The sequence below is a fragment of the Myxocyprinus asiaticus genome, chromosome 5 (genome assembly GCF_019703515.2).
Source record: "Myxocyprinus asiaticus isolate MX2 ecotype Aquarium Trade chromosome 5, UBuf_Myxa_2, whole genome shotgun sequence".
NCBI classification, from domain to species: domain Eukaryota; kingdom Metazoa; phylum Chordata; class Actinopteri; order Cypriniformes; family Catostomidae; genus Myxocyprinus; species Myxocyprinus asiaticus.
The window spans coordinates 17,196,616-17,219,467 of NC_059348.1; the positions used below are offsets into that span (position 1 = coordinate 17,196,616).

Genomic DNA, 22,852 nt, shown 5'->3' on the forward strand with positions numbered 1-22,852 from the left:
ATTTTCAATTTGATGGAATCCTTTGGCTATTTGTTGCAGAAGCTAAAGAAAAGATGTTTGATGATGACAATGACTGTGTCAGATCTTAAAAACACTTCTGTGGAGTTCCAGATGGAGGGTGGCATAGAGGAGATGAGGAAAGACAAGAGAATTTATCAAAAAAGATGGAAGCTTCACTTCAGGTCTATTTGAAATGTGAAAATTCACTTTTTGTGTTGAGTATCATCATTGTAGTAGTAACAATGCTTGCCCTGACATGACTCTGCAAATGAGAGCATTGCTGTGTTCCATTCAAAGTCAGATGTGGGATATTCCTATGTGATATCTCCAGCTTTAAAGGCATTCCATTGCCCGATGCTTAGAAGATGGCTTATGAGGAAACAAAACTGTAATGTTCCCATTAGCATAGCAGATGTACAGAACCATACAAGAAAAGTAAAGGATAAACCATTCTATGCAATGCTAACATTTGTTTTACAGGTGTTAGATAATCAAAAGAGAGTATAATGCACCATATTTTACAAGCCTCTCTCTGCAAACGTTTGCCAAACAAGTTTGATGATCATCAAATGTAGGAACTTGGACTCAGTGATGCATTTTATTTGAATAAAAGTGAAAGATTACCATTAGCTGTGTACAGTAAATCTCCCTGGGTGCCAAACATGTTTACATGATGTCGTGCATCTGCATCTCATCAAAATCCGTGTTCTAAATTTCTACATGAGTTTCCAAGTTGGAAGTCCGACTTCAAGTGGCATTCCATTGCACTTTTCCGGGTAGGAAATTCTGACTTTCTGAGTTGAATGGAACCCTGCATTTGGACATTTTTTCACATTTCCTGGTTTGGAGCATGGATATAAACTATAGTGAGGTAAACTTGTGGGGGTAACTGTTATTTTTGGATTCCCATTTGCTCCAAGAGCAAAAGAAAAAATCCACTTGTACATTAAAAATTTTATAAATGGATTTACCAGGCCAAAATGCATCATCACAGTCTGTGAAAAGGTTCCATTTTCAGTATTGTATTACTTCTACTGTAAATCCATAATTGTGTTTGGTTATGGTTTTTTCCCCTCCAGCAGACAGCCATTCAAGTTTCTTCCACAGAGTCTCATCCTTCAGGAGACATTCACAATTGATTTATATCAGAGAGAATACATTTTGGAGTCAAAGATTCTTGTCCATGGAAACAAAAAAGCCACGCACGTACTTACTCTGGGTTACCAACCCCAGCATCCATATGTGAGTTCAGAAACTTATGATCACATTTTGTAATAAGTAGTCGTAGCCTACTTGCTTTTTAAAACCCGTACCCTAAGTATTAATATTCTGTACTCAACTCGATGTTTCTACAACCGACAGGAATCACACCTCAAATTGTGCAGCTTATTGTGCAGCTTGTACTCATCAAAAAATTTGTTTTTCCTGGAGGATGAAGAAAAAAGAAAATTAGTGAATAATTCCTATAAATGTACATTTAGGAGGTGCCCAAGCCACATTTGGAGATGACAATATCATAGAGAGTGAGGTTGACTCTTTTTTAAGGGCTTTTTTTTGTAAAGGCTAGCAGCCGCAAAGCAGTGACTTGGCAACCAAATGTTAAAATGTAATTTTTTACATGCTATGGAGTAAAGCTAGTCAATCAGTTGTTTTACATTGCCTGTTATGGTGGATATATTTCACCATTATGTCAGAGTACTAGCTTACTGGCTCACTGGTTAGCTTTGCTAAATAACATTGGTCAAAATAAAAGCTAAATCCATGTACGCCTGCAATCTTAACAGTACAATTTTAAAGTAGTTAAATTTAGTAAAATTGTATTTCATGTTATTATATTAATGCATTTAAAATAATATATTGTGATTTTTGTCAGGTTTGCTCCTCAATAGTCCAATCTTTCAGCAGTGAGATAATGCCACAAGACTCCAAGATCTGTGTCACTGTCCAAAACAACCAGGTAAACAGGATGAGATATTTTATGAATGTCAGATCTATTGTAGAGCTAAATTACACCTGAATATAACATGGCTGTAAAATGTGGGTCCATATTTTGTCAATATGTGGCTAAAGATTTGTAACCTCTCTGTGAAGACTGTGCATGAATTTCAAGTTAGATTGTGGACTGGAAAGACGGAAATACTTGTGGCCTTTGGTCATGTACAACTTCATGACCTAACTTCTCAGCAAGGTTGTACAGTGAAAGCCAACCTCTCCCAGCTGTTTCAGGTAATACAATCTTTTTAATCACATTAATATACATCTAGTTGTGTGTAGTTTACCTGTGTCTAGTTGAATGTAGCCTGCTCTCCTGTAGTTAACCTCCATGGCACTTGTCTGTTTGCAATTTATGGACTTGAGAATATACGTTTTACACTTGTTAGGTGAAATGTAATGATTTATTTATATTTTTTAGACAGAAATCCCAAACTCTGTCAGCCTAGAAACTGAGGTGTTCAGGAGTCATAAGAACAACAGTGATTTTGAGTATCATTCTGAAGGGAAAGTAGCCATTGGCAACAATGATTACCAGGTAAATGCCTTTAAAATTGTTAATTGCATATTTATTGCATAATAAATTGCATAGATATATTGTATTTGATTTCTATTCTGTTTTTTCTTTTTTAATGACAATCTAGGCTCATGCAACAATAACTGTATCCCCTTTTGGAAACATTGGCAGTTCTATAAGCTTGAAGGCAGATGAAAGAAATGCTACACTTGACTTTACTCTAGAAAACACTGAGCCAATGGGCACTAATGCTGTGCACATCTATGCTGGCTTTCATCAGGCCTTATTCCCAGCAGTCATCTCAGATGGACATATTCGTCTAGCTGCAAATTCTTCTTCTGAAAGGTATACTGATAACAGCAGTTTTTTTTTTCTTACCGTGTGGTTGCAGTATATTCTCTGTGTTAATTACTATTTTATTTCTTATAGTCTAACTTTTCACACTATATCTCTTTGTCTCTCTCTCTGTCCAGTGTTTTCTTACAGTGCACAGTACAAAAAGAAGAGGAAACATTTAGTGTTCACTTGAGCGGAACTTTACAACATGATCAAAGGTTGCGAATATCACTTTCAGGGGATATTGTCAATTCACTGACAGATCTTAATGCCCTGCCTAATGCAGCTAGTTTGGTTGGAGTCCTAAACCAGTCAAAGGGTCTGACTGAAGGTAAATTAGAGAAACATGTCTGCACAAATGCATTTCATTCATGAAAATCTGCAGTTGCCAATAACTGCAAAGATAAACAGCAAATCGAGATTTCTATTTCCCCTGTCTTTCTTTTTTGACACTGAGGTTAATTTACTTATTCATTTGATTAATGGAGTATTTAAAACCAAATTACATTATATAACATCTTCCATATTTAAAAGCAGTAATCACACACTTTTTCAGCAGCACTGGTAAGCCTTAAACCAACCTAAGCAGCTCTTAGATGAACATTACATACTTTGATTTGAAGCAAAAAAATGTTTGAAAATCAGAAAAAAAACAAACAGACAGCAGTCTAGTATATGACTGTGTACTTAATTTCTTTAATGAGGAATTAACTACTCATCCCATCAAGCATTGCGAATGACATGATCACATTAAAAATAATACAATAATAAAAAAAAAATCATTTACAGTCATTGACTATAAATATAATACATTTTAAGTTTATTGCATAATATTCATTAATATACAAATATACAAGTAGGTTGAGAGTGTTGGAAGACTGACTCCATCACATCACACAATGCATGGGGGTCGCTGCTAAGCACTTTTGCCACAATATTCTTTTCTATTGTAACAGTACACTGATTCTTGAGATAGGGGAAGAGGACAAAACATTGGAAGCACATGTAACTTAACCTGTCCTCAGCAAATGTTAAAATGCAAAGCAGTGTTTTAAAATGCAACAAATTCATAAATATAAATATCAAATGAAAGGTAGTGAGCTGTAAGATATCAAACAATACATAAAGTAAACTTTATATAAAAAAAATAAAAAATAAATAAATAAAATAAATAAAATAAAATAAAATAAAACTGCCTATCAAAGTTGTGTCCTCACTTTGCGTCAACTCCGTATGATTTTTTAATTTATAATCCTGAGTAAATCAGAAAATGTCATGGTCAGCAATAACTCTGAGTACCCCTTTCACACCTCCTGCTCATGGTGGATGCAACAGTAGGACATGTGGTCTGGTAAGTTTTATATTTAAACAAACAATGTTTAAGTCTCTGTGGTCACAGCTTCAACATGTCAACGAGCTAATTCCTGAAGCTGTGTCCATCCCAGAGCCGGCGTTTGAAGCCTCGTCCGTCCCAGAGTCAGCGTTTGAAGCCTTGTCCGTCCCAGAACCAGCATTTGAAGCCTCGTCCATCCCAGAGCTAGCGTTGCAAGCCTCATCTGACCCAGAGCCAGCGTTTGAAGCCGTGTCCATCCCAGAACCAGCTTTCACGCCTGCTTCATCTCTAAAGGAATTTTTCTGGGGGGCTACTCTGGTTCCAGTGATCTCCGAGCTCCCTTCAACGGAGACCACTTTCTCCCCAGCCTCCGTGGTCCTGGAGATCTCCTTCATTGAGCCTCCCACGGCTCCGCCTTCCTTCATCGAGCCTCCCACGGCTCTGCCTTCCGAGCCCACGGCCATCCGGAAGAGGAGGAGGAGGAGGAAGATAAGAAGGGCTCCTACTCTCCAGTCGCTGCCAGCGCTCACGGACATGGGGGTCGTCCTCCTGTTACTGCCAGTGCCCACGACCATGGAGGCCGTACCTCTGTCGCTGCCTATGCTCACGACCACGGAGGCCGTTCCCTTGTCGCTGCCTGTGCTCACGACCACGGAGGCCGTTCCCTTGTTGCTGCCTGTGCTCACGACCACGGAGGCCGTTCCCCAGTTGCTGCCAGTGCTCACGACCACAGAGGTCGTTCACCTGTCACTGCCAGTGTTCCTGGCCACGGAGGCCGTTCCCCTGTCACTGCCCGTGTTTACGACCATGGAGGTCATTTCCCTGTCACTGCCAGTGCCCACGGCCATGGAGGCCATTCCCCCATCACTGCCCATGTTCATGACCACAGAGGTCATTTCCCTGTCACTACCAATGCCCAAGGTCATGGAGGCCGTTCCCCTGTCACTGCCCGTGTTTACGACCACAGAGGCTGTTTCCCTGTCACTGCCAGTGTCCACGGAGGCCGTTTCCCAGTCATTGCCAGCACTCCTGACCATGGCGACTCCGCCCTCTGAGTCTTCCACGACTCCGCCTGCTCCTCCAGAGACTCCTCCTCCAGCGGTCCTCTCCGCTCTTCCTGTGATTCCACTTCCAGCGGTTCCGTCCGCTTCTCCTGAGACTCCTCACAGTGTGAACCCCTTTTTGTCATCTTTCTGTGTCCAAGGACTCTTAGTGTGAAATGTATTTTTGTCTTCCTCGTCAAGCCAGTGTTCCTGATTTCATCCCTCATTGTTTCCAGCTGTCTCTCGTTTAGTAATTAGTCTTCATGTGTATATAGCCCTCATGTTTCCCTTAGTCTTGGTCGGTTCTTGTTCGTTTGTTAGTATGTTAGTTGATGTAGTAACATACAAAGTTAGCCAACAAACTGCTGTTGTGTATTGTTTCCTTTTGTACCAGTGTTTGATTTTCATTGTTGTTCCTTCTTCATCTTCTTCTGAGTTAATAAATATAAATAGTACTGTGTTTGGAGCCTCTTACCTTGTCCTTCCAAATAGCGTAACAAATATAAAGTATATGTGTATTAGGATTTGATACTGGGATGTTCTTTTGTCACTGTTACTGTCATGTGTGTGTCCGTGGTGTAGGAGAGCTGACAGTAACAATAGATGATGCTGTATATGGGCTGGAACTGATTCACCAGCATAAAGGAAACTCTAAAGAACATCTGATTGGCAATGAACATGCTTTACTATGTGTGCTTGCCATGGAAAAGTCACTGTGTGTCAACATCAGCAGTAGTTCATCTAAGCACGGATGTCGAAGTCTTCATACACTACTGTCTCACTCCTTCCCTTGGCTACATTCTGCAGGTATGCTCAGAAATGTTACCAGAATATTGTTATACATATGTACTGTATGGACATGTAGTATGTTTCTGTCTCCGTCTATTTGAGCAGGGCTTCCATTTAACAGCAGTGCAGGTGTGTATGTAAACTGGAACAACACCAGTTTGTGTGCCCAGACAGAGCTGCAAGCAGGGACCCGTGGCCTAAGAGCCATAATGAAGCAAAGTTTACACCACACCAAAGAAACTACTGTACAAATTCAGGTTAGAGTCTAAGCATTGTCAGTTATTCTGCATGTTAAGGCATGTGGAGAATGTTTAGGTGTAGGAACAATTTGATTTTTCCAATAACTATTTATATGATACACTGATATAAAGCAGATGTAAAAGATTTCTATAATGTACAGTACAGTATTTTTTCACATCTTCTTCAGTTTGATAAAATATGCAATGGCATTGTTTTTCATTGTTTTTAAAGAAAGATACTTATTTCTTTTTTTAGATAAAATTCAGACTAATGTAAAATTCTTCCTCTTTAGAGTATTGTTCTCATAGATTTACTGTATTAGTATATAACATTTTATTATTTTTTTCTTTGATTTGATTTCTGGATATTCAGAGATTGACAAACAGCTAATTTTGTTTGATGTGATGTTTAATTATGCTTAATGAAAGGAGTGTAAATTGGTACTTAACACACTTAAAATTAAATTGTCATCAAAACATGCAAAAAGTAATCCAATTAGATGACCAAATAGATTAATCCACAAGGTTATGTTACTGATTATAATTTGAGTTTTGTAATTTTGTAATCAGTACAGGATTACATATCAAATATACCTAAACAGCACTGTAAACAGATAAGCAAGTTCTGAAACCACGCTAAAATCTGTGGTTTGTATATGGACAAGTTTTTTCCACTCGTTTCTGGGTTTATTGTGAAAACAACATGTGGTGCCTGCCTTAATCAAACACACAGCCATAATGACTTGAAGAATAAGCAAGCATCAGTGTAGTGTGCATTACTATCCATATGGTTGCTCCAGAAACCTCTTTGACACTATGGGTCAGTTTCCATGTTGTTGGAGGGAAATGCCTCTGATTCCACACTCTTCTCCTACGAGTAAAGCAAACTGAAGGCACGGAGGCTTGTTTTTACAGGTGAACTGCATAGAGGGAATCAACACGGACCACTTGCTGGGTGTATGCTGTGGACAGAACCAGGAACACTCACTGAAGATATGTATGGAAGTGAGCGAGAACATTCAGGATAATTTCTTTCGTTTGATCAATGGTTCAATGATCACTGTGGAGAAGAAAAAGAGCGTGTGGCCTTTGATTGTGTTTGCATTATATGGTGAGAGACATACAGTAATTGAATTCATCCTGATGTTTTTGTAGGTTGGAATCGGGCCGAGTTTTTCAAACGATCAGAGTTCAGTTTTCTCATTTGATCTTCAAGGTCACCACAATACCTCCAGGTACAGTATTCTTTTCTTAAACAAATATCAGTCAATTTCAGTAACTTGTAAGTGCTAACTTCTAATGTGAACGTGTCTTCAGAAAGTCATATGTTTTTGATATGGTGTGCTCTTTATTCCAGTATTGGTCTAATGGTGAACGTTTTCCACAACATATCTACTTTACAAACTTACCTGCCATTTGAATTTCACTCAAAATCACAGGTATGACACAATCAGGGATCTTAGTTTAATCAAAGCATCCTTTCTATAGCTATTTTGAGAATGTACTACTACTGTACTGCATATTGCGCAATATACTCTAATACTGTTTTAAACAACTATTTCACAAGTTCACTAGTTCATATAGTACAAGAGCGCATTAAGGAAAATGTATTTGGGGTGTTGTACATAACAGAGGGGCTCGAGCACAAGACGGGGCTTGTGCTCTGAGACCCCCCCCAGTGGGACTATCTGACTAAAGCAAGACATAGAAAGACAATTTTGAAATAATAGGTATAGGCATTATGAAATATAAAGGTGGAGATGGAGTGATGCTGGAAGAATCAACACTGGTGCGAGGGAAGCAGCCGCTTATACAGTATATCCTTGGAATATGATTGGCATACCTAGATGAACAAGTTCCTCCCAAACTTATGTTTGGAACTTAATTTTTTTAAATAATATGTAAAACAGTATGTATTATGTAATAATAAACATTTCAAACAGTAGCATAACATAACCCATGAGTATTTCGTTTAGTATTAAGTCTGCATTTTTTCTCATGCAGTTGAGCCACTCGCACTCCACAGTTAAGGGTACAGCAGAACTTCTGATTGGCATGACTGGTTTGGCTTTTGAAGGAGAGATCTCGAGCACCAACTCTGGCTTTAAGCAAGCACTGGCATTCAATCACTCGATGCCTCAGGTAGTGGGATTATTCAGAAAACATAAGATTTAATATGTTAAATATGTTCTTTTTTCTCATAGAGCATGACAGTTACATTTCATGATATTATGTCACATTAGGTTCTGTTACATTACATCCTTAATAATGTGTGTTATTCTTGTACTTCTAGCTGCAGTCACTGCCCAGCACTATGACAGTGAGGACACTGTATGGTAGAAAGAAAGGGTCACACACTTTAACACACCAAACACAGTGGGAGAATCAGGAGTTAAAACAAGCCACCCCCTCGGCTGATGCTTCACAGTTACAGCACAGTTATCTACAAATGATAGGTGGAATGAGGCCTTACCAATGCACATTTGAACAAATATGTAGAACACATTTAGTGCATTAATGCCATAAATGGTTGTAGAAGTGACTGACATTGCCATCAAGGAAGCATTTACTGATCTGGCCACATGTCGCACCCTGCTAAACACCCTATTCTAAAATGCTGAAATGTGTTTCTTATTCTAGGAGAAGCTCAGGGTTGGGGGTTGAATTTTAGAGTAGAAAATGAAACTCTGAGAAAACTCTGTGATCTGAGTATTTACTGGAATTTGTTTGGAAACCATGAGCAGGTGACGACAGGTTTCTTCTCTACAATACTGATTAAACTTTGCTGGCGTTCTGGTTTTGGTTTGGGCATCTGTTATTAGGAAGAATATCCCAGATGTAAGGCAACTGTCTCTTGTGTTGTGGGTGTTCAGGTCAGAGCTCAAGGCGCTTGGACTTTAATGAGCAGACACACCGAGGCTTCATTTCAGCAGAAACAACCCTTTACCTCAACACTGTCTCACTTTCACATACATACTCTATCACATAGACCAGCCCATGGACACAGCAGCAACAACCAGGTACAGAACTCCCACTTTAAAGTACGCTCATTCTTAAATACTCTCCATTACTTTCAAATACTCTGAATACTATCCACACTTTCAAATATTCAGCATACTCTACTCACTCTAAATTACTCTCCAACACTTCAAGTACTCCAACTTTCTTCACTATCAATACTCCAAACGTTCAATTCTCAAATACTTACCACTCCCAAATACTCACTGTGCTCTCCACACTCTCAAATAATATTTGCACTTTCCAATAATGTCCACACTCCCAAATACTCTCAAGACTCCCAAATACTCACCTTATGTTCTCAAATACTCTCAATACTCTCTCAAATACTTTCAAATACAGTACTATCCATATTTTCAAATTATCTTCATACTCTCCACACTCTCAAATAGTTTCTACATTTCCAAGTACTCTCAAATAGTTCCTACACTCTCAAATACTCACAATACTCTCCAATAATTTCTACACTCTCAAACATTCTCCATACTCTCAAATAGGTTTTGAACTTTCAAATACTCTTGAACAGTTTCAATCTCAAAAAATCTCCATACTCTCAGATAATAATAAAATATTTTATTTGTGTAGCACCTTTCACACATAAAATGCAGCACAAAGTGCTTCACTTGTGAATATATAAAAACATTATAAGGAAAAGATAGTTCCAACAAAGTAAATCAAAACAAGACAGTAAAATTGTCAGGGTTCATAGAGAGGGGCGAGGACTCAAGGTGCAAAGTGGGAATGAGGTTGGGCAGCACCGTAGTGGGAAGAGAGTCAAGTGGGTCTGACAGGAAAGCGAGGCCTGGCCTCCCGCCTGGTCTCCCAGACTAGATGGTGGGAGACAGGACTAACCGACAGGGTAACCAGGCTGGACAAAGGGCCAAGGGCTTCAGCAACAGCCACTAAAGAGTGGGCTGGATGAGCGGGGAAGGGACTGACTGGAGTGCAGGACCTGGAGAATCAGAATGGGAGATGAGACCAAAGCCTGGAGGAGCTTTCAGGGAAACATGTATGGCCCAGGCACACAGAAGAGCAGTTGCCATCTAGAAGATGGTAAATTCAATAGGAACATTGGCCTCCGTGACCAGGGCTGGGAGCGCTGGCTGCAGGGGACGACCTCTTTGGCAGGAAGTGCTGGTGGCAGGGGAAAGGCCTCCGTGGCCGGGAGCACTGGCGACAGTGGATTGGCCTCAGTGGCCGGGAGCACTGGCGGCAGTGGATTGGCCTCAGTGGCCGGGAGCACTGGCGGCAGGGGATTGGCCTCAGTGGCCGGGAGCACTGGCAGCAGGGGAATGGCCTTTGTGGCCAGGAGCGCTGCTGGCAGGGGGATGGCCTCCGTGGCCAGGACAGGAGAAATGGACTCTGTGGCAGGACTGGACGAGGCAAGAACTGTCCTACTCCATTTCCTACGAGGGTGAAGTAAAGCCAAGGGCTCTTGGGGAGCTGCAGCAAGGAATGAGGCAGGACCATTCTTCCTCCTCTTCTTAGGGGTCATTGGAGGACTGGGGATTTGGCTAACTAGGAGTGGGAGGATGGTACGCTCAACGTAGGGGTTCAGGCTCCCCACGTCTGGTCCCCAAATTTTGTCCGACATTTGTCTGCCCCTGCACAACGTCATGGTCACATGTGTCATCAAAAAAAACACAAGATCAAGCTGAGACCAGCCGCCTGGATCAGCCTCTGCAGTTGCTCCAAAAGCATCTGCACGAGCTCTGATGACGACACAGCTTATTCTAAAATTGGTCAAATCTCTCCGATGGCAATGGTCACATGAGTTTCAAAGGTTGAGTTTGCAATGGCATTCTTCACATACTACTCTTACTACTTCTGCTATATCAGTCTATGGCAGAAATAAGAGTAGTATGGTGGTATGCCAATTCCAAGGTGTTTATTCTGACATCTCCAGCAAAAACTCTCACAAATCCATGTTTTTATAAAAGTATATCATGTTTATATCATGTTATATTATGTTTATCACAGTAATATTATGTTTATTCATAAAAACAATTCAAAATGATAAAAAATATGGACTCCTTTCATGGTATTAAAATAATATAGGCATTTATTGGACTTTCTTCTTGTACACACATCAAGCACTGTATCAAGCAGCAAATAACCTTTTCAAATGAATAATGTTTCTGGTTATTTTATGTAAAATTCAAACATCTGTCTGTCTGTCTATCTGAATTCAACTTCATCTGCAATAAAGAAAGTAAACTTTGCGTGATCTTCCGTGATTGATGTAGGTACAGCCACGACGAGAAGCACAAGTGTCGGCCTTGACGGCTCTCTTTTCAACTCCTCCCCCGACTACAACCGAAAAATCTTGCCGATTGATAAGGCAAATTGCAGTTCAAGTTGAACACAGATAAAGAAAATGAAAAAAGTGCACATAGCAAAAGAACACCATGTGCTCACACACAACACAAGAGACACAACATGGGTGTCAGGATCCAGCCACAAAAAAAAACAAGACCAAAAGTAGTGGCAGGATGCTTACAAATTCATTTTAAAAAAGAACAAGAATAAAATAAATTTGGGTAAAATAAAATCAATAAAAGGTGCAAAATTGAAAGAAAAAAAATGACTAAAAGACATAATATCATTAATCGAAAGATAGCTTAAAATATATGCCTTCAAATGCTTTTTAAAAATATGAAAGTTTGACTCCACACTCTCAAATACTCTTAAATAGTTTCTACACTCTCAAATACTCTCCATAGCCTACTCTTTATACTCTCAGATAGTTTCTACACTCTCCAATACTCTTTACTCTCAGATACTGTCAAATAGTTTCTAGAGTCTCAAATAGTCTCTATACTCTTAAATAATCTCAAATAGTTTTTGCACTTTCAAATAGTTTCTACACTCTCAAATACTCTCAAGTAGTCTCTACACTTTGTTTTCAAATAGTTTCAACATGCTCAAATACTCTCCAATATTTCCCACACTCTCAAAAACTCTTAAATAGTCTCTATACTCTCAAACACTCTCAACACTCTCAAATACATTACATACTGCAAGCAAACTCCTCAGTGCTTTTACTCTTTCTCCTGTCTCTTTGTTTCTATTTAGGCCCATGCTTCTTGGAACCACAGGAAACCTATAAACATTTCTCTAACAATGAGCAAACACTGGTATGATGACTCCAGCAGAGGGCAGGCCTGTGTCTTTCTCTCACCAGGCCAGGTACATCAAAACACAAATTTAACTTTTGCAGTTTTTTTTTATATAAAATGTAATTTTTTCACACACAGCCATGTACTTTAAAGTATGTATAACAACATATAGCTACTTTTTAAAATATGCTTTAGTATATGTTCCTGTTATATAGTTTGCTGGTGTATATTGTTTTAGATACAGTCATTGCTCCCCCTAGTGGAGATGGAGGGCTGTGTTGCTGCAGCTCGGGAGGGGAAGGCCTACTCCCAAAACACAGAGCTCAAATGGAAGGACAAGAGAATCGTACAAAGCATGAAATACCAGGTACAAAAAAAATTAAATAAATAAAATTAAAAACCCTGGTGTTGTATTGTATTTATTTAAGGTTATAGGATTTGAGGTTGCTTCCAAAAGAGGATCCCTACACTGTGTACTTTTCTTTCTCTTTGCTGTCTGTTGTTTAGGGTGGGGTGAAAGGAATGCACACACTCCTTGTGGAGCTGGGAGCCCAGAATATCTCTCCATCCCCCTGTCCTTCTCACACTCTTCTGACCCAAATACACACCAACCTGAGGGACCGTATGGAGCACCATGTTCAGATAGGCCTATGTCCTTCACAGCCTGTGAGATCACATACTTTCTGACAATTACACTAAATGCATACAACACAGCAACATAGTGAAATATCAATTTAAAGGGATAGTTCACCTTAAAATGAATATTTTGCGATCATTTACTTTGTTCATTTACCCTCATGCCGCTGTCGAAACATATGATTTTCTTTCTTCTGTGAAACACAAAATGAGATATTTTGCAAAATGTCCAAGTTCCTCTTTTCCATAAAATGAGAGTACTTAACATCTCGTTTTGTGTTCCATTTAAGGAGTCATATGGGTTTTAAGGCAACATGAGGGTAAGTAAATGATGACAAAATGTTCATTTTTGTGTGAACTATCTCTTTAAGATGTCAGGAGATTGAAAATGTGCTGCCATTAGTTTTGAACAAGCATTAGTCCAATGGGCAACATGGCAATAATCACATTATAATTATATTCAGATGCCTTTGATTCAGTTTTATTGTAACACTGATCTCTGTGTTTCTGCTTGTTTGTTTTTCTTTGATTCTCATAGGCTTTAATTTGGTCTGGATCTCACAGAGTGAACTCAGGCAAGGAGATGTTGTACACTCAAACCCATCTGTCTGTGTCTGGACAACCCCAGCACAACACATTCACACTGTCCCTCAGAAATATCAGTAGCAGTCAGCGTTCGAACTACTCACTCTTCACTGAGGTACTCACACTGATTATGTACTGAGTATCATCATGGGTGGTTATAGGCCCAGATCATGAATGTTCTTATTCTATAAGTTCATTGAGTTTATACAATAAGTGCTGTATATACTGTTCTGTATGCTTATCTGAGCTGCAAAGGAGTCGAAAGCACATAAGAAATACCTGATTGCTTTCAACAAGGACATTTGTAGTTATTTCTTGTGTGTGTGTGTGTGTGTGTGTGTGTTATAGTGGCAGGTAGGAAACTGGAGTGTGGAGCTGGCATGCAGTTCCCAAGCTTCAGGAAGGAATGTGGGGGTGCAGGTTCACGCAAGACTAGACCGCAGTGAGATGCTCTGGCTGCAGGGGGCGCTTGGGAAACGCTGCCTGCATGCTGCTATTGGTTATGAAAATGGTGTGGATGCTACTTCACAAATCAACATGTATCTCAGTCAGCATGACTCATTTCACCAACTGATGTTGTTTATTTCCAGTTTCACAACAATTGATTTAGTTTATTATACTAGCAAAAAAGTGTCCAAAAGTACCATGGTGTAATACTTTTTTTGTTTGTAACTGTTGCAGCTTCTAGGCTACGGTAATCTGCAAGTCATGTACCAGTAAATAGAGCAGATTGTTTACTGTGTCCCCTTTTGAATGTTATGAATTTTCAAAATGTGTATATTTATGTAGAATGTACAGGTGCATCTCAATAAATTAGAATGTCGTGGAAAAGTTCATTTATTTCAGTAATTCAACTCAAATTGTGAAACTCGTGTATTAAATAAATTCAATGCACACAGACTGAAGTAGTTTAAGTCTTTGGTTCTTTTAATTGTGATGATTTTGGCTCACATTTAACGAAAACCCACCAATTCACTATCTCAAAAAATTAGAATATGGTGACATGCCAATCAGATTATCAACTCAAAACACCTGCAAAGGTTTCCTGAGCCTTCAAAATGGTCTCTCAGTTTGGTTCACTAGGCTACACAATCATGGGGAAGACTGCTGATCTGACAGTTGTCCAGAAGACAATCATTGACACCCTTCACAAGGAGGGTAAGCCACAAACATTCATTGCCAAAGAAGCTGGCTGTTCACAGAGTGCTGTATCCAAGCATGTTAACAGAAAGTTGAGTGGAAGGAAAAAGTGTGGAAGAAAAAGATGCACAACCAACCGAGAGAACCGTAGCCTTATGATTGTCAAGCAAAATCGATTCAAGAATTTGGGTGAACTTCACAAGGAATGGACTGAGGCTGGGGTCAAGGCATCAAGAGCCACCACACACAGACATGTCAAGGAATTTGGCTACAGTTGTCATATTCCTCTTGTCAAGCCACTCCTGAACCACAGACAACGTCAGAGGCGTCTTACCTGGGCTAAGGAGAAGAAGAACTGGACTGTTGCCCAGTGGTCCAAAGTCCTCTTTTCAGATGAGAGCAAGTTTTGTATTTCATTTGGAAACCAAGGTCCTAGAGTCTGGAGGAAGGGTGGAGAAGCTCATAGCCCAAGTTGCTTGAAGTCCAGTGTTAAGTTTCCACAGTCTGTGATGATTTGGGGTGCAATGTCATCTGCTGGTGTTGGTCCATTGTGTTTTTTGAAAACCAAAGTCACTGCACCCGTTTACCAAGAAATTTTGGAGCACTTCAGGCTTCCTTCTGCTGACCAGCTTTTTAAAGATGCTGATTTCATTTTCCAGCAGGATTTGGCACCTGCCCACACTGCCAAAAGCACCAAAAGTTGGTTAAATGACCATGGTGTTGGTGTGCTTGACTGGCCAGCAAACTCACCAGACCTGAACCCCATAGAGAATCTATGGGGTATTGTCAAAAGGAAAATGAGAAACAAGAGACCAAAAAAATGCAGATGAGTTGAAGGCCACTGTCAAAGAAACCTGGGCTTCCATACCACCTCAGCAGTGCCACAAACTGATCACCTCCATGCCACGCCGAATTGAGGCAGTAATTAAAGGAAAAGGAGCCCCTACCAAGTACTGAGTACATATACAGTAAATGAACATACTTTCCAGAAGGCCAACAATTCACTAAAAATGTTTTTTTTTATTGGTCTTCTGATGTATTCTAATTTTTTGAGGTAGTGAATTGGTGGGTTTTTGTTAAATGTGAGCCAAAATCATCACAATTAAAAGAACCAAAGACTTAAACTACTTCAGTCTGTGTGCATTGAATTTATTTAATTCACGAGTTTCACAATTTGAGTTGAATTACTGAAATAAATGAACTTTTCCACGACATTCTAATTTATTGAGATGCACCTGTATATTGAATGTGTATATTTATGTATATTTGTACTTGCCATCAGAAACATCTGATGAAATCAGAGTGGCTCTCTGTTTGGCGGGGCATCATTGGTTGGCCATGGAGGTTCAGAGAGGAGGGCGTGGCATTGAGAATGAGACCCTTACCCATATTTCTGTAGGAGTAGCCAATCAGAGTCTTCTATTTCAAGCTCAAGGATGCAGGGAATGCCTGTTGGCCACAGAGGTGAGGACAGCAAACAGTTAAAATGTAACTCATAATATCCATAAATCTGGTGCATACCTTGTTAAACATTATATTTAATGTCTGGTTTGATATGGTATCTTTACAGGCACGCCTTCAGCAGCTGGGGTCTTGTGTAAGGATTAAACTGCTGGACAGGGTTCAGAGACTTCAAAATCTTCTGTTAGCATTTAGAAGACAGGTTTGTTATATCTAGGCTGTCATACTAAATATTTGTGCAATGTAGAGTGTTGTGTAAAGAGTTACTTTACAATCATTCCTTAAAATAAGATGCTATTTGTGCTTCAAGCTCGAATAAAGGCATCCTTTAGATTCCTTCTGATCCCTCCACCTTGACCTCATCACCTGAGTCCCCCGCTGCCTTGACCTCACCACCTGAATCCCCCACTGCCTTGACCTCACCGCCTGAGTCCCCAGTGGCTCTGCTCTCTGATTCCCCTGCAGCTCCTGCTGCCTCGCATGGTCTGTCTTGTTCCCCTGGCCACCCACCTGGTCCGCCTTGGTGCCCTGGCCTCCCGCCTGGTCTGTCCTGGTCCCCATGCTTCCTGGCTGGTCTGTCCTGGTCCCATGGCTGTCCTTTGGGGCCTCCTTGGTCCCTTGGCTGCCTGTCTGGTCCCCCTATGGTTCCCTAGCCGCCTGTCTGGTCCCCTGTGGTCTCCAGCCCCGCCACATCCCCTGGATCCCCTCTGGCCATCTGCCAGATCCCCCGTGGTCCCCAATCCCGTCTTGTCCCCCGGGTCAGCATTGCCCTGTCTGGTCCCCTGTGTTCTCCAGCCCTGTCTTGTTCCCCGTCGTCTGCAGCACCGTCTGGTCCCCATGATAGGCAGTGCCGTCAGACCCCTTCATGTCCCTGCCACACATTCCATGTTTGTGTGTTTTTTGTTCATGTCTTTTATTTTGAAAGTTTTGTTCTGCTTCCTGTTTCATGTCATGTGATTTTCTTGTCATCATGTAACCCTTATGTTTCATATTTTGTTCTTATTGGTCTTTGTTTTATAAGTCTTTTCTGTTCATTGGTTGTCATGTTACCTTGTTACCCTAGTGTGTGTATTTATAGCTCTCATGTTCTCTGGTTCCTGGTTGTGTATTGTGGATTTGTAATGCAGTCCTATTGGTTGTTCATGGTATTTTTGTCATTGTCCTAGTTAAGTCTAGTTGTAGTTCATGCTTTTGTTTGCTACTTTCGTGTTTTTGGATTTCACTTTATGTAAATAGATTGCACTTGGGTTTGTCACATTATCATCATCTTTGTCTCGTTCTGCTCCTGCTCTACCTGCAACATTAGACACTGCAACAACACTTGAGGTCGCAGTTTGCCTTAAATTTCAGAGTTGAGTGCAAATAGCTGCACTGTGTGGCAGGTGCTATTTACACCTAATGCAAATAGTTACTCGTTTTTTTTTAAACATGGTACCTATGGTAATACCATGTTTTTCTGGACCTGTTACCATGGTAATGCCATGTTTTTTGGACCTGGTACCATGGTAATGCCATGTTCTTGTTGTTGTTTTTTTGGACCTGGAATAGTGGTAATGCCATGTTTTTTGGAAATGCTACCATGGTAATACCATGTTTTTTTCTGTTTCTTTTTTGATTTTGGACCTGTTACAATGGGAATTCCATGTGTTTTGAAATGGTAACATGGTAAAACCATGTTTTTCAGACCTGGTACCATGTTAATACCATGTTCTTATTGTTGTTGTTTGTTTTTTGACCCGGTACAATGGTAATACCATGTGTTTGACATGGTACCATGGTAATATATTCTTTTTGGACATGGTACAATGATAATACCATGTTTTTTTATAATTATTATTTATTTTGGACATGCATATTATTGCCATATTTTGCAACATGGCACCATGGTAATACTATGTTTTATGGACCTGGTGCTATGGTGGTACAATGAAATACTTTGAAGTAGATTGAAGTTTTATGGTATATAAATATGGTAATCGTTGGTATATGGTATATATAAAAGTACCATGTATTACTATCTAATTCAATCACTTAACATTTTTATAAGGGATAACCTTATCTTATAAATGTTTTAAATTTCAAGCATTCAGAGATGTTGCATTGACTTCAGATATCTTTCCATCTGCAAAAAACCTTAAGCTGTCTATCTTTGACATCTAGGCAGGGGACAGCACGTTCCTGCAGGAGCTAAGTGAGGGGCCATTGTCTCTGACCCAGCGAGCCGAGACCCTGCTGCTGCAGAGAGCAGGAGTTCCGTTGAACGCGTGGACCACCGGCACACTTCGAAACACACTCACACTCAGCCTACCTGATACACTCCAGCACCTGCATCTCATGTCCCAACAGGTCCAACAAGAACTCAAGAGTGAGTCTGCTCTATCCAGTTCTGAGTATCGCTAATAATTATTTCAGATTGCCTCTGGTTTTGACAGACCTAATCTAATTTACAATTGTATATAGAATTCCCTTTGAGCTATGCTGGATGATTGACAGAAAACACATAGCTAAGACACTAAACACATGTGTAAATTATTTTCTAAGATGACTGCAGTCACATGACCTTTAATTGATCTTGACAGCTTCCTAGTCATATTGCATTAGTTACATAAGTTTGTGGTTCTAACAAAGAGATTTTGCAAACCCTACTGGCATCTATAAACCAGGTTCTAATAGAGCACAACAGCAGGGTTTCGGAAGTAAAAATCTCATTCCTTTTCTCCATAGAGAAATTGATTTTAAGCGATAATATATAAATATTTCAAAACAGAGCTACCAGAAGCTCAGTGGTTGTTAAATGGATAGTTACTTAAAAAATGAAAATTATGTAATTATTTATACCCTCATGTTGTTCCAAACACATACGACTTTCTTTCTTTCGTGGAACATAAAATGAGATGTTAGGGACTGACAGCCTCAGTCACTCTTTACTTTCACTTAAGGGAAAGAGCAGCATCAGCATGTGTTCCACATAAAAAAGTAAAGCCATATTGGTTTTGATTGACATGAGGGTGAGTAAATGATGACAGAATTATACAGAACTATCCCTTAAAGTGATGATATATTCTTCTGTATAAGCCAGAAGTCAGTGTCAGTATATAAATATAGTATTTGTTCTTTTTTTTTTGTGCTTTAAATCACAGTCAGAGCTGGATGGTTTGGTTCATGGCTTAGAACTCTTTGAAGACATTTTGAAATCCCTGAGGAGAAAATGAATATGAAAATTACTTCCAGAGCCGAGGCCAATAAAAAAATGTCCTGTTACTTTTGCGCTCTATTATGCACCAGCATGACCGTTTCATGTTTCATGTCATCGTTATTCATTTGAAATTGCCTGTCAGTGCATATTAGTGTTAATCCAGGTTTAAATTCTCACAGAGCCTCTGGCCACTCTAGCTGAAGCGTACCATGACGTGACAGGGGAAAGTTTGGACACAGTTTGGCAGCAAGGAATGCAGCTGTGGACCACAGAAATGACCGAGCTTTTGCCTGCAGTACTGCATGATCACCACCTGATGGTCCCGTCACTGACAGCTTTGCAGATTGCGATCTTTGCGTTGGACATGGCAAGAAAGATACATTAATCTGTTTTCCTGCAGTCTTACACCATTGATTGAGTGAGATTTGTGCACAGTACATTATTAAAGAGCTTGTTGAGTGTATTGTCATGTTTTTCAGGTGAGCCAGCAGACCTTGCAGTGGATGGAGGCCAGATTGGCTGCCATGCTGGTTGGAGCAAGAAGACAGCTTGCACTTATGTACAATTTGTCAAAAAGGTATGTAGTGAATCCAATGGAAACGTGGCTCATTGCCATTTGTTCTGTTTGAAAACCACAAGTATGCTCACACAACTGAGCTGATAAGTTTAACCCTGAGTTTACAATTTTTATGTTTGAGGCTCCAGAGACCACAGTGATGTATGTGAAAATATTAATAGTAATTTTGAAAGAATCTCTTGTTTTCCCTTCAAGAAAAAAAAAAAAAGGCACCTTAATGCGCCCCTGCCCAGTAGTTAGATATTACTGTAGCATTAACCATCAGTTGTCTCTCAAAGTAGAGATGCACTTTTCCAGCAAAAACACTTTGTAGAATGGTAAAAGAAAATAAATCAGAATAAACAGCTGATATGAGTGTACTTTTACAGTATGTACACTAGGCTTGGGATCAATTTCAGGGCATTTTCTTGCCTTGATTATCAGAAACTTTTCCTGATGTTTATCAATCTATATCTGTATTTTTTCAGATATAAATAGGGCTTCTCTTAGCGCAAAAGTCTTTGCCTCTTCATACATATTTCTCAACACAACTTTAGTAAAGTCTGGCTGAAGACATGGTGAATTTAAAAATTTGAAACAATTATGCTTCTATGAAGGTATGAACACCGTCGCCACTACGACTCCAGAGGCTGCTCAAAATTCTGCAGAGCCACGGAGCGCAACTCTCATAGTTTTCCATTATATTCCACCCAAATCATTATCAAAGGACATAGATTATTTACTTTATCCATCACTGGATGATATATTGTGTATATGTATATTTTAAATAGCCTACACAATGTATTTTCAGTTACAAGTATGTCTTTTTGTGGTTTGAGAGCTTGAATGAAACCTATTCAAGGCAACATACAGTGAAATTGCATAATAAACATTGATATTTCTAATTGTTCAGTTTGCGCAGTTACACCAGTTTTGGACACTAACCTGCAAACTCATCATCGTCAATTTGTTTGTTCTTGAAGAAGTACAAAAATGTTATGTTGAAGAAGAAGTACAGTAAATGCTATATCACCCCCTTGTGGTCTCCCAAAGCTATTACGGCAGACTACATTAAACGGAAGGCCAACTGACAGTGAGTTGGAAAGCATACAAATTAGACTTATGATTTAAATGTCAGCTAATGTTAATATATTGATGCCTCAAAAACGTATTGAGAAAATAATGTGCCGTTCAGTAATCAATGTATAGAGTTTTCCTGAAAGTTCACTCTGGCGAGCTGTTATGAACCATGGAAACGAACTCAAAACGATTTTGTTCTAAATGTCATCACACTTGTTCTTTCCCCAAAAAGAACAATCACTTCTGAAAACGAGCTTTTTCTTTCCTGTGTTGACATTCTATGAGTTTGGGTGTGACATTTTAAAAGGTTCGTCCTTTTAAATAGCCGATAGCCTTTAGTTTACGCCACAGTCATGAACCATAATTTGTTTTCTAGAGAGCATGTGATTGAAAGAAAATCTGTGTAATACAGCATGAATCATCAATATTTTACATTTTTCCTATATTTTATGTTTTTCCTAAAAGAAAAAGACTGCCTAGTTTAAATTTGTTAATCTGCTAAAAGTTAATTTTGACATCTTTTAGGAGTGCACTAGCGTATAGGTGGTTTCAGAGCTTGTAGACATAGACTAAAAGCCACAAATTACCAGTTGTGATTTCATGGGAGTCTGTAATAACATTTTCCGTTGTACACATTTATGGCTCTTGTGAGAAAAAGTTGATCTGGATTATAAATAGGCCAGTGGATTAAAGATATCAGGATTTCTGCATGAATGACTCCTAAAATGTGGTCTTATCCTCATCTTAACTCATTCTAATAAATAAAGATAATCTCATTTAACAAACAGCACATTTCCCCATTTTAGAATATTCAGTGCGACATGGCCTAATCAAAAGAGATTTTGAGGGATTTCAGTGTTAGACTGAAAAGGATTATAGAAGGATTTCTCAAGACTTTAACCTCCATTTATCCTCAAGTAAAAGATTTTTAAATCAAGGAAAATGTTGCTAGCACTTTCCACGAATAGGGTATAAAGCAAGGCCATAAACTCTTAAAAATGAAATCAATAGGCTCTTTATTAACAAATGGTCAGTGAAAGGTGGTGCTTAACCTTCAGAAAATGTTTATATTTTAAATATTATATGAGCTGTTCTATTTAGTGTTCGACCGATATATCACTGAGGCAGTTAAATCAGCTGATATTCTGAATTTTTTAATTATCAGCATCGGCCGATACATTTTCCATTTTGGCTGATTTGTTTCTTGAGGGCGCAGAGAATCACCTGCTTGCATGTGAAGTGACTGAGACATGTAAATGACCAGTTACGGTTTGTTTTGTTGTTATGTGCCATTGTATTACTACAATAATATACAGGTGTGCAACACAGTGTCATTCAAACGGTCCGCATATCAGAGCTGCGACAGATGCATTTGAGCTCATAATATTAAAGTGCTCGCCTGTTTCATTCTCCTTCTCTCTCCTCAACAGTTCCCTGTAACTTTTAACTGTCTTGTCTAATGATAAAAAGGCAAATATCAATAAAAATAATATCATATACCATCTGCAAATATGCGCATATGTCATTTAAACAGATGTAATAAACCAACGTCACACAACTTCAGCAGATCCAGCATCCTGTGGAGCACTCATAATTCTTCCTCTGAAGTACGTATTCTAACAGTCTCTCCTAAACAGTTCCCTGTAACTTTTCTAATGATAAAAATCTAATATAAATAAAACTTCTATTATATACCATATGCAGATATCTCGTTTAAAAAGATGTAATTCACAAACCTCATGAAAATCCAGCGTTTTCTTCCCGTTGTGCACTTATCTAATATCTTCCTCTGAAGCACGTATTCAGTCTGCC

At 39.4% G+C, this 22,852-nt stretch overlaps 1 protein-coding gene across 1 annotated transcript in view; it reads left to right on the plus strand.

Annotated features, from left to right (window-relative positions):
- Positions 1-22,852, plus strand: part of LOC127440611 (uncharacterized) — a 76,960-nt gene that overhangs the window by 24,137 nt on the left and 29,971 nt on the right. Inside the window, exons 29-54 of the mRNA XM_051697290.1 lie at positions 40-182; positions 1,083-1,242; positions 1,874-1,957; positions 2,092-2,226; positions 2,414-2,530; positions 2,637-2,854; positions 2,983-3,176; positions 5,804-6,028; positions 6,116-6,267; positions 7,165-7,254; positions 7,405-7,484; positions 7,607-7,688; positions 8,254-8,391; positions 8,543-8,705; positions 8,890-8,993; positions 9,123-9,269; positions 12,343-12,456; positions 12,625-12,753; positions 12,894-13,052; positions 13,561-13,722; positions 13,956-14,118; positions 16,030-16,211; positions 16,318-16,410; positions 18,369-18,573; positions 19,584-19,771; positions 19,884-19,981. Coding sequence (XP_051553250.1) covers positions 40-182; positions 1,083-1,242; positions 1,874-1,957; positions 2,092-2,226; positions 2,414-2,530; positions 2,637-2,854; positions 2,983-3,176; positions 5,804-6,028; positions 6,116-6,267; positions 7,165-7,254; positions 7,405-7,484; positions 7,607-7,688; positions 8,254-8,391; positions 8,543-8,705; positions 8,890-8,993; positions 9,123-9,269; positions 12,343-12,456; positions 12,625-12,753; positions 12,894-13,052; positions 13,561-13,722; positions 13,956-14,118; positions 16,030-16,211; positions 16,318-16,410; positions 18,369-18,573; positions 19,584-19,771; positions 19,884-19,981 — 3,725 coding nt within the window. The remainder of the gene's footprint in view (positions 1-39; positions 183-1,082; positions 1,243-1,873; positions 1,958-2,091; positions 2,227-2,413; positions 2,531-2,636; positions 2,855-2,982; positions 3,177-5,803; positions 6,029-6,115; positions 6,268-7,164; positions 7,255-7,404; positions 7,485-7,606; positions 7,689-8,253; positions 8,392-8,542; positions 8,706-8,889; positions 8,994-9,122; positions 9,270-12,342; positions 12,457-12,624; positions 12,754-12,893; positions 13,053-13,560; positions 13,723-13,955; positions 14,119-16,029; positions 16,212-16,317; positions 16,411-18,368; positions 18,574-19,583; positions 19,772-19,883; positions 19,982-22,852) is intronic.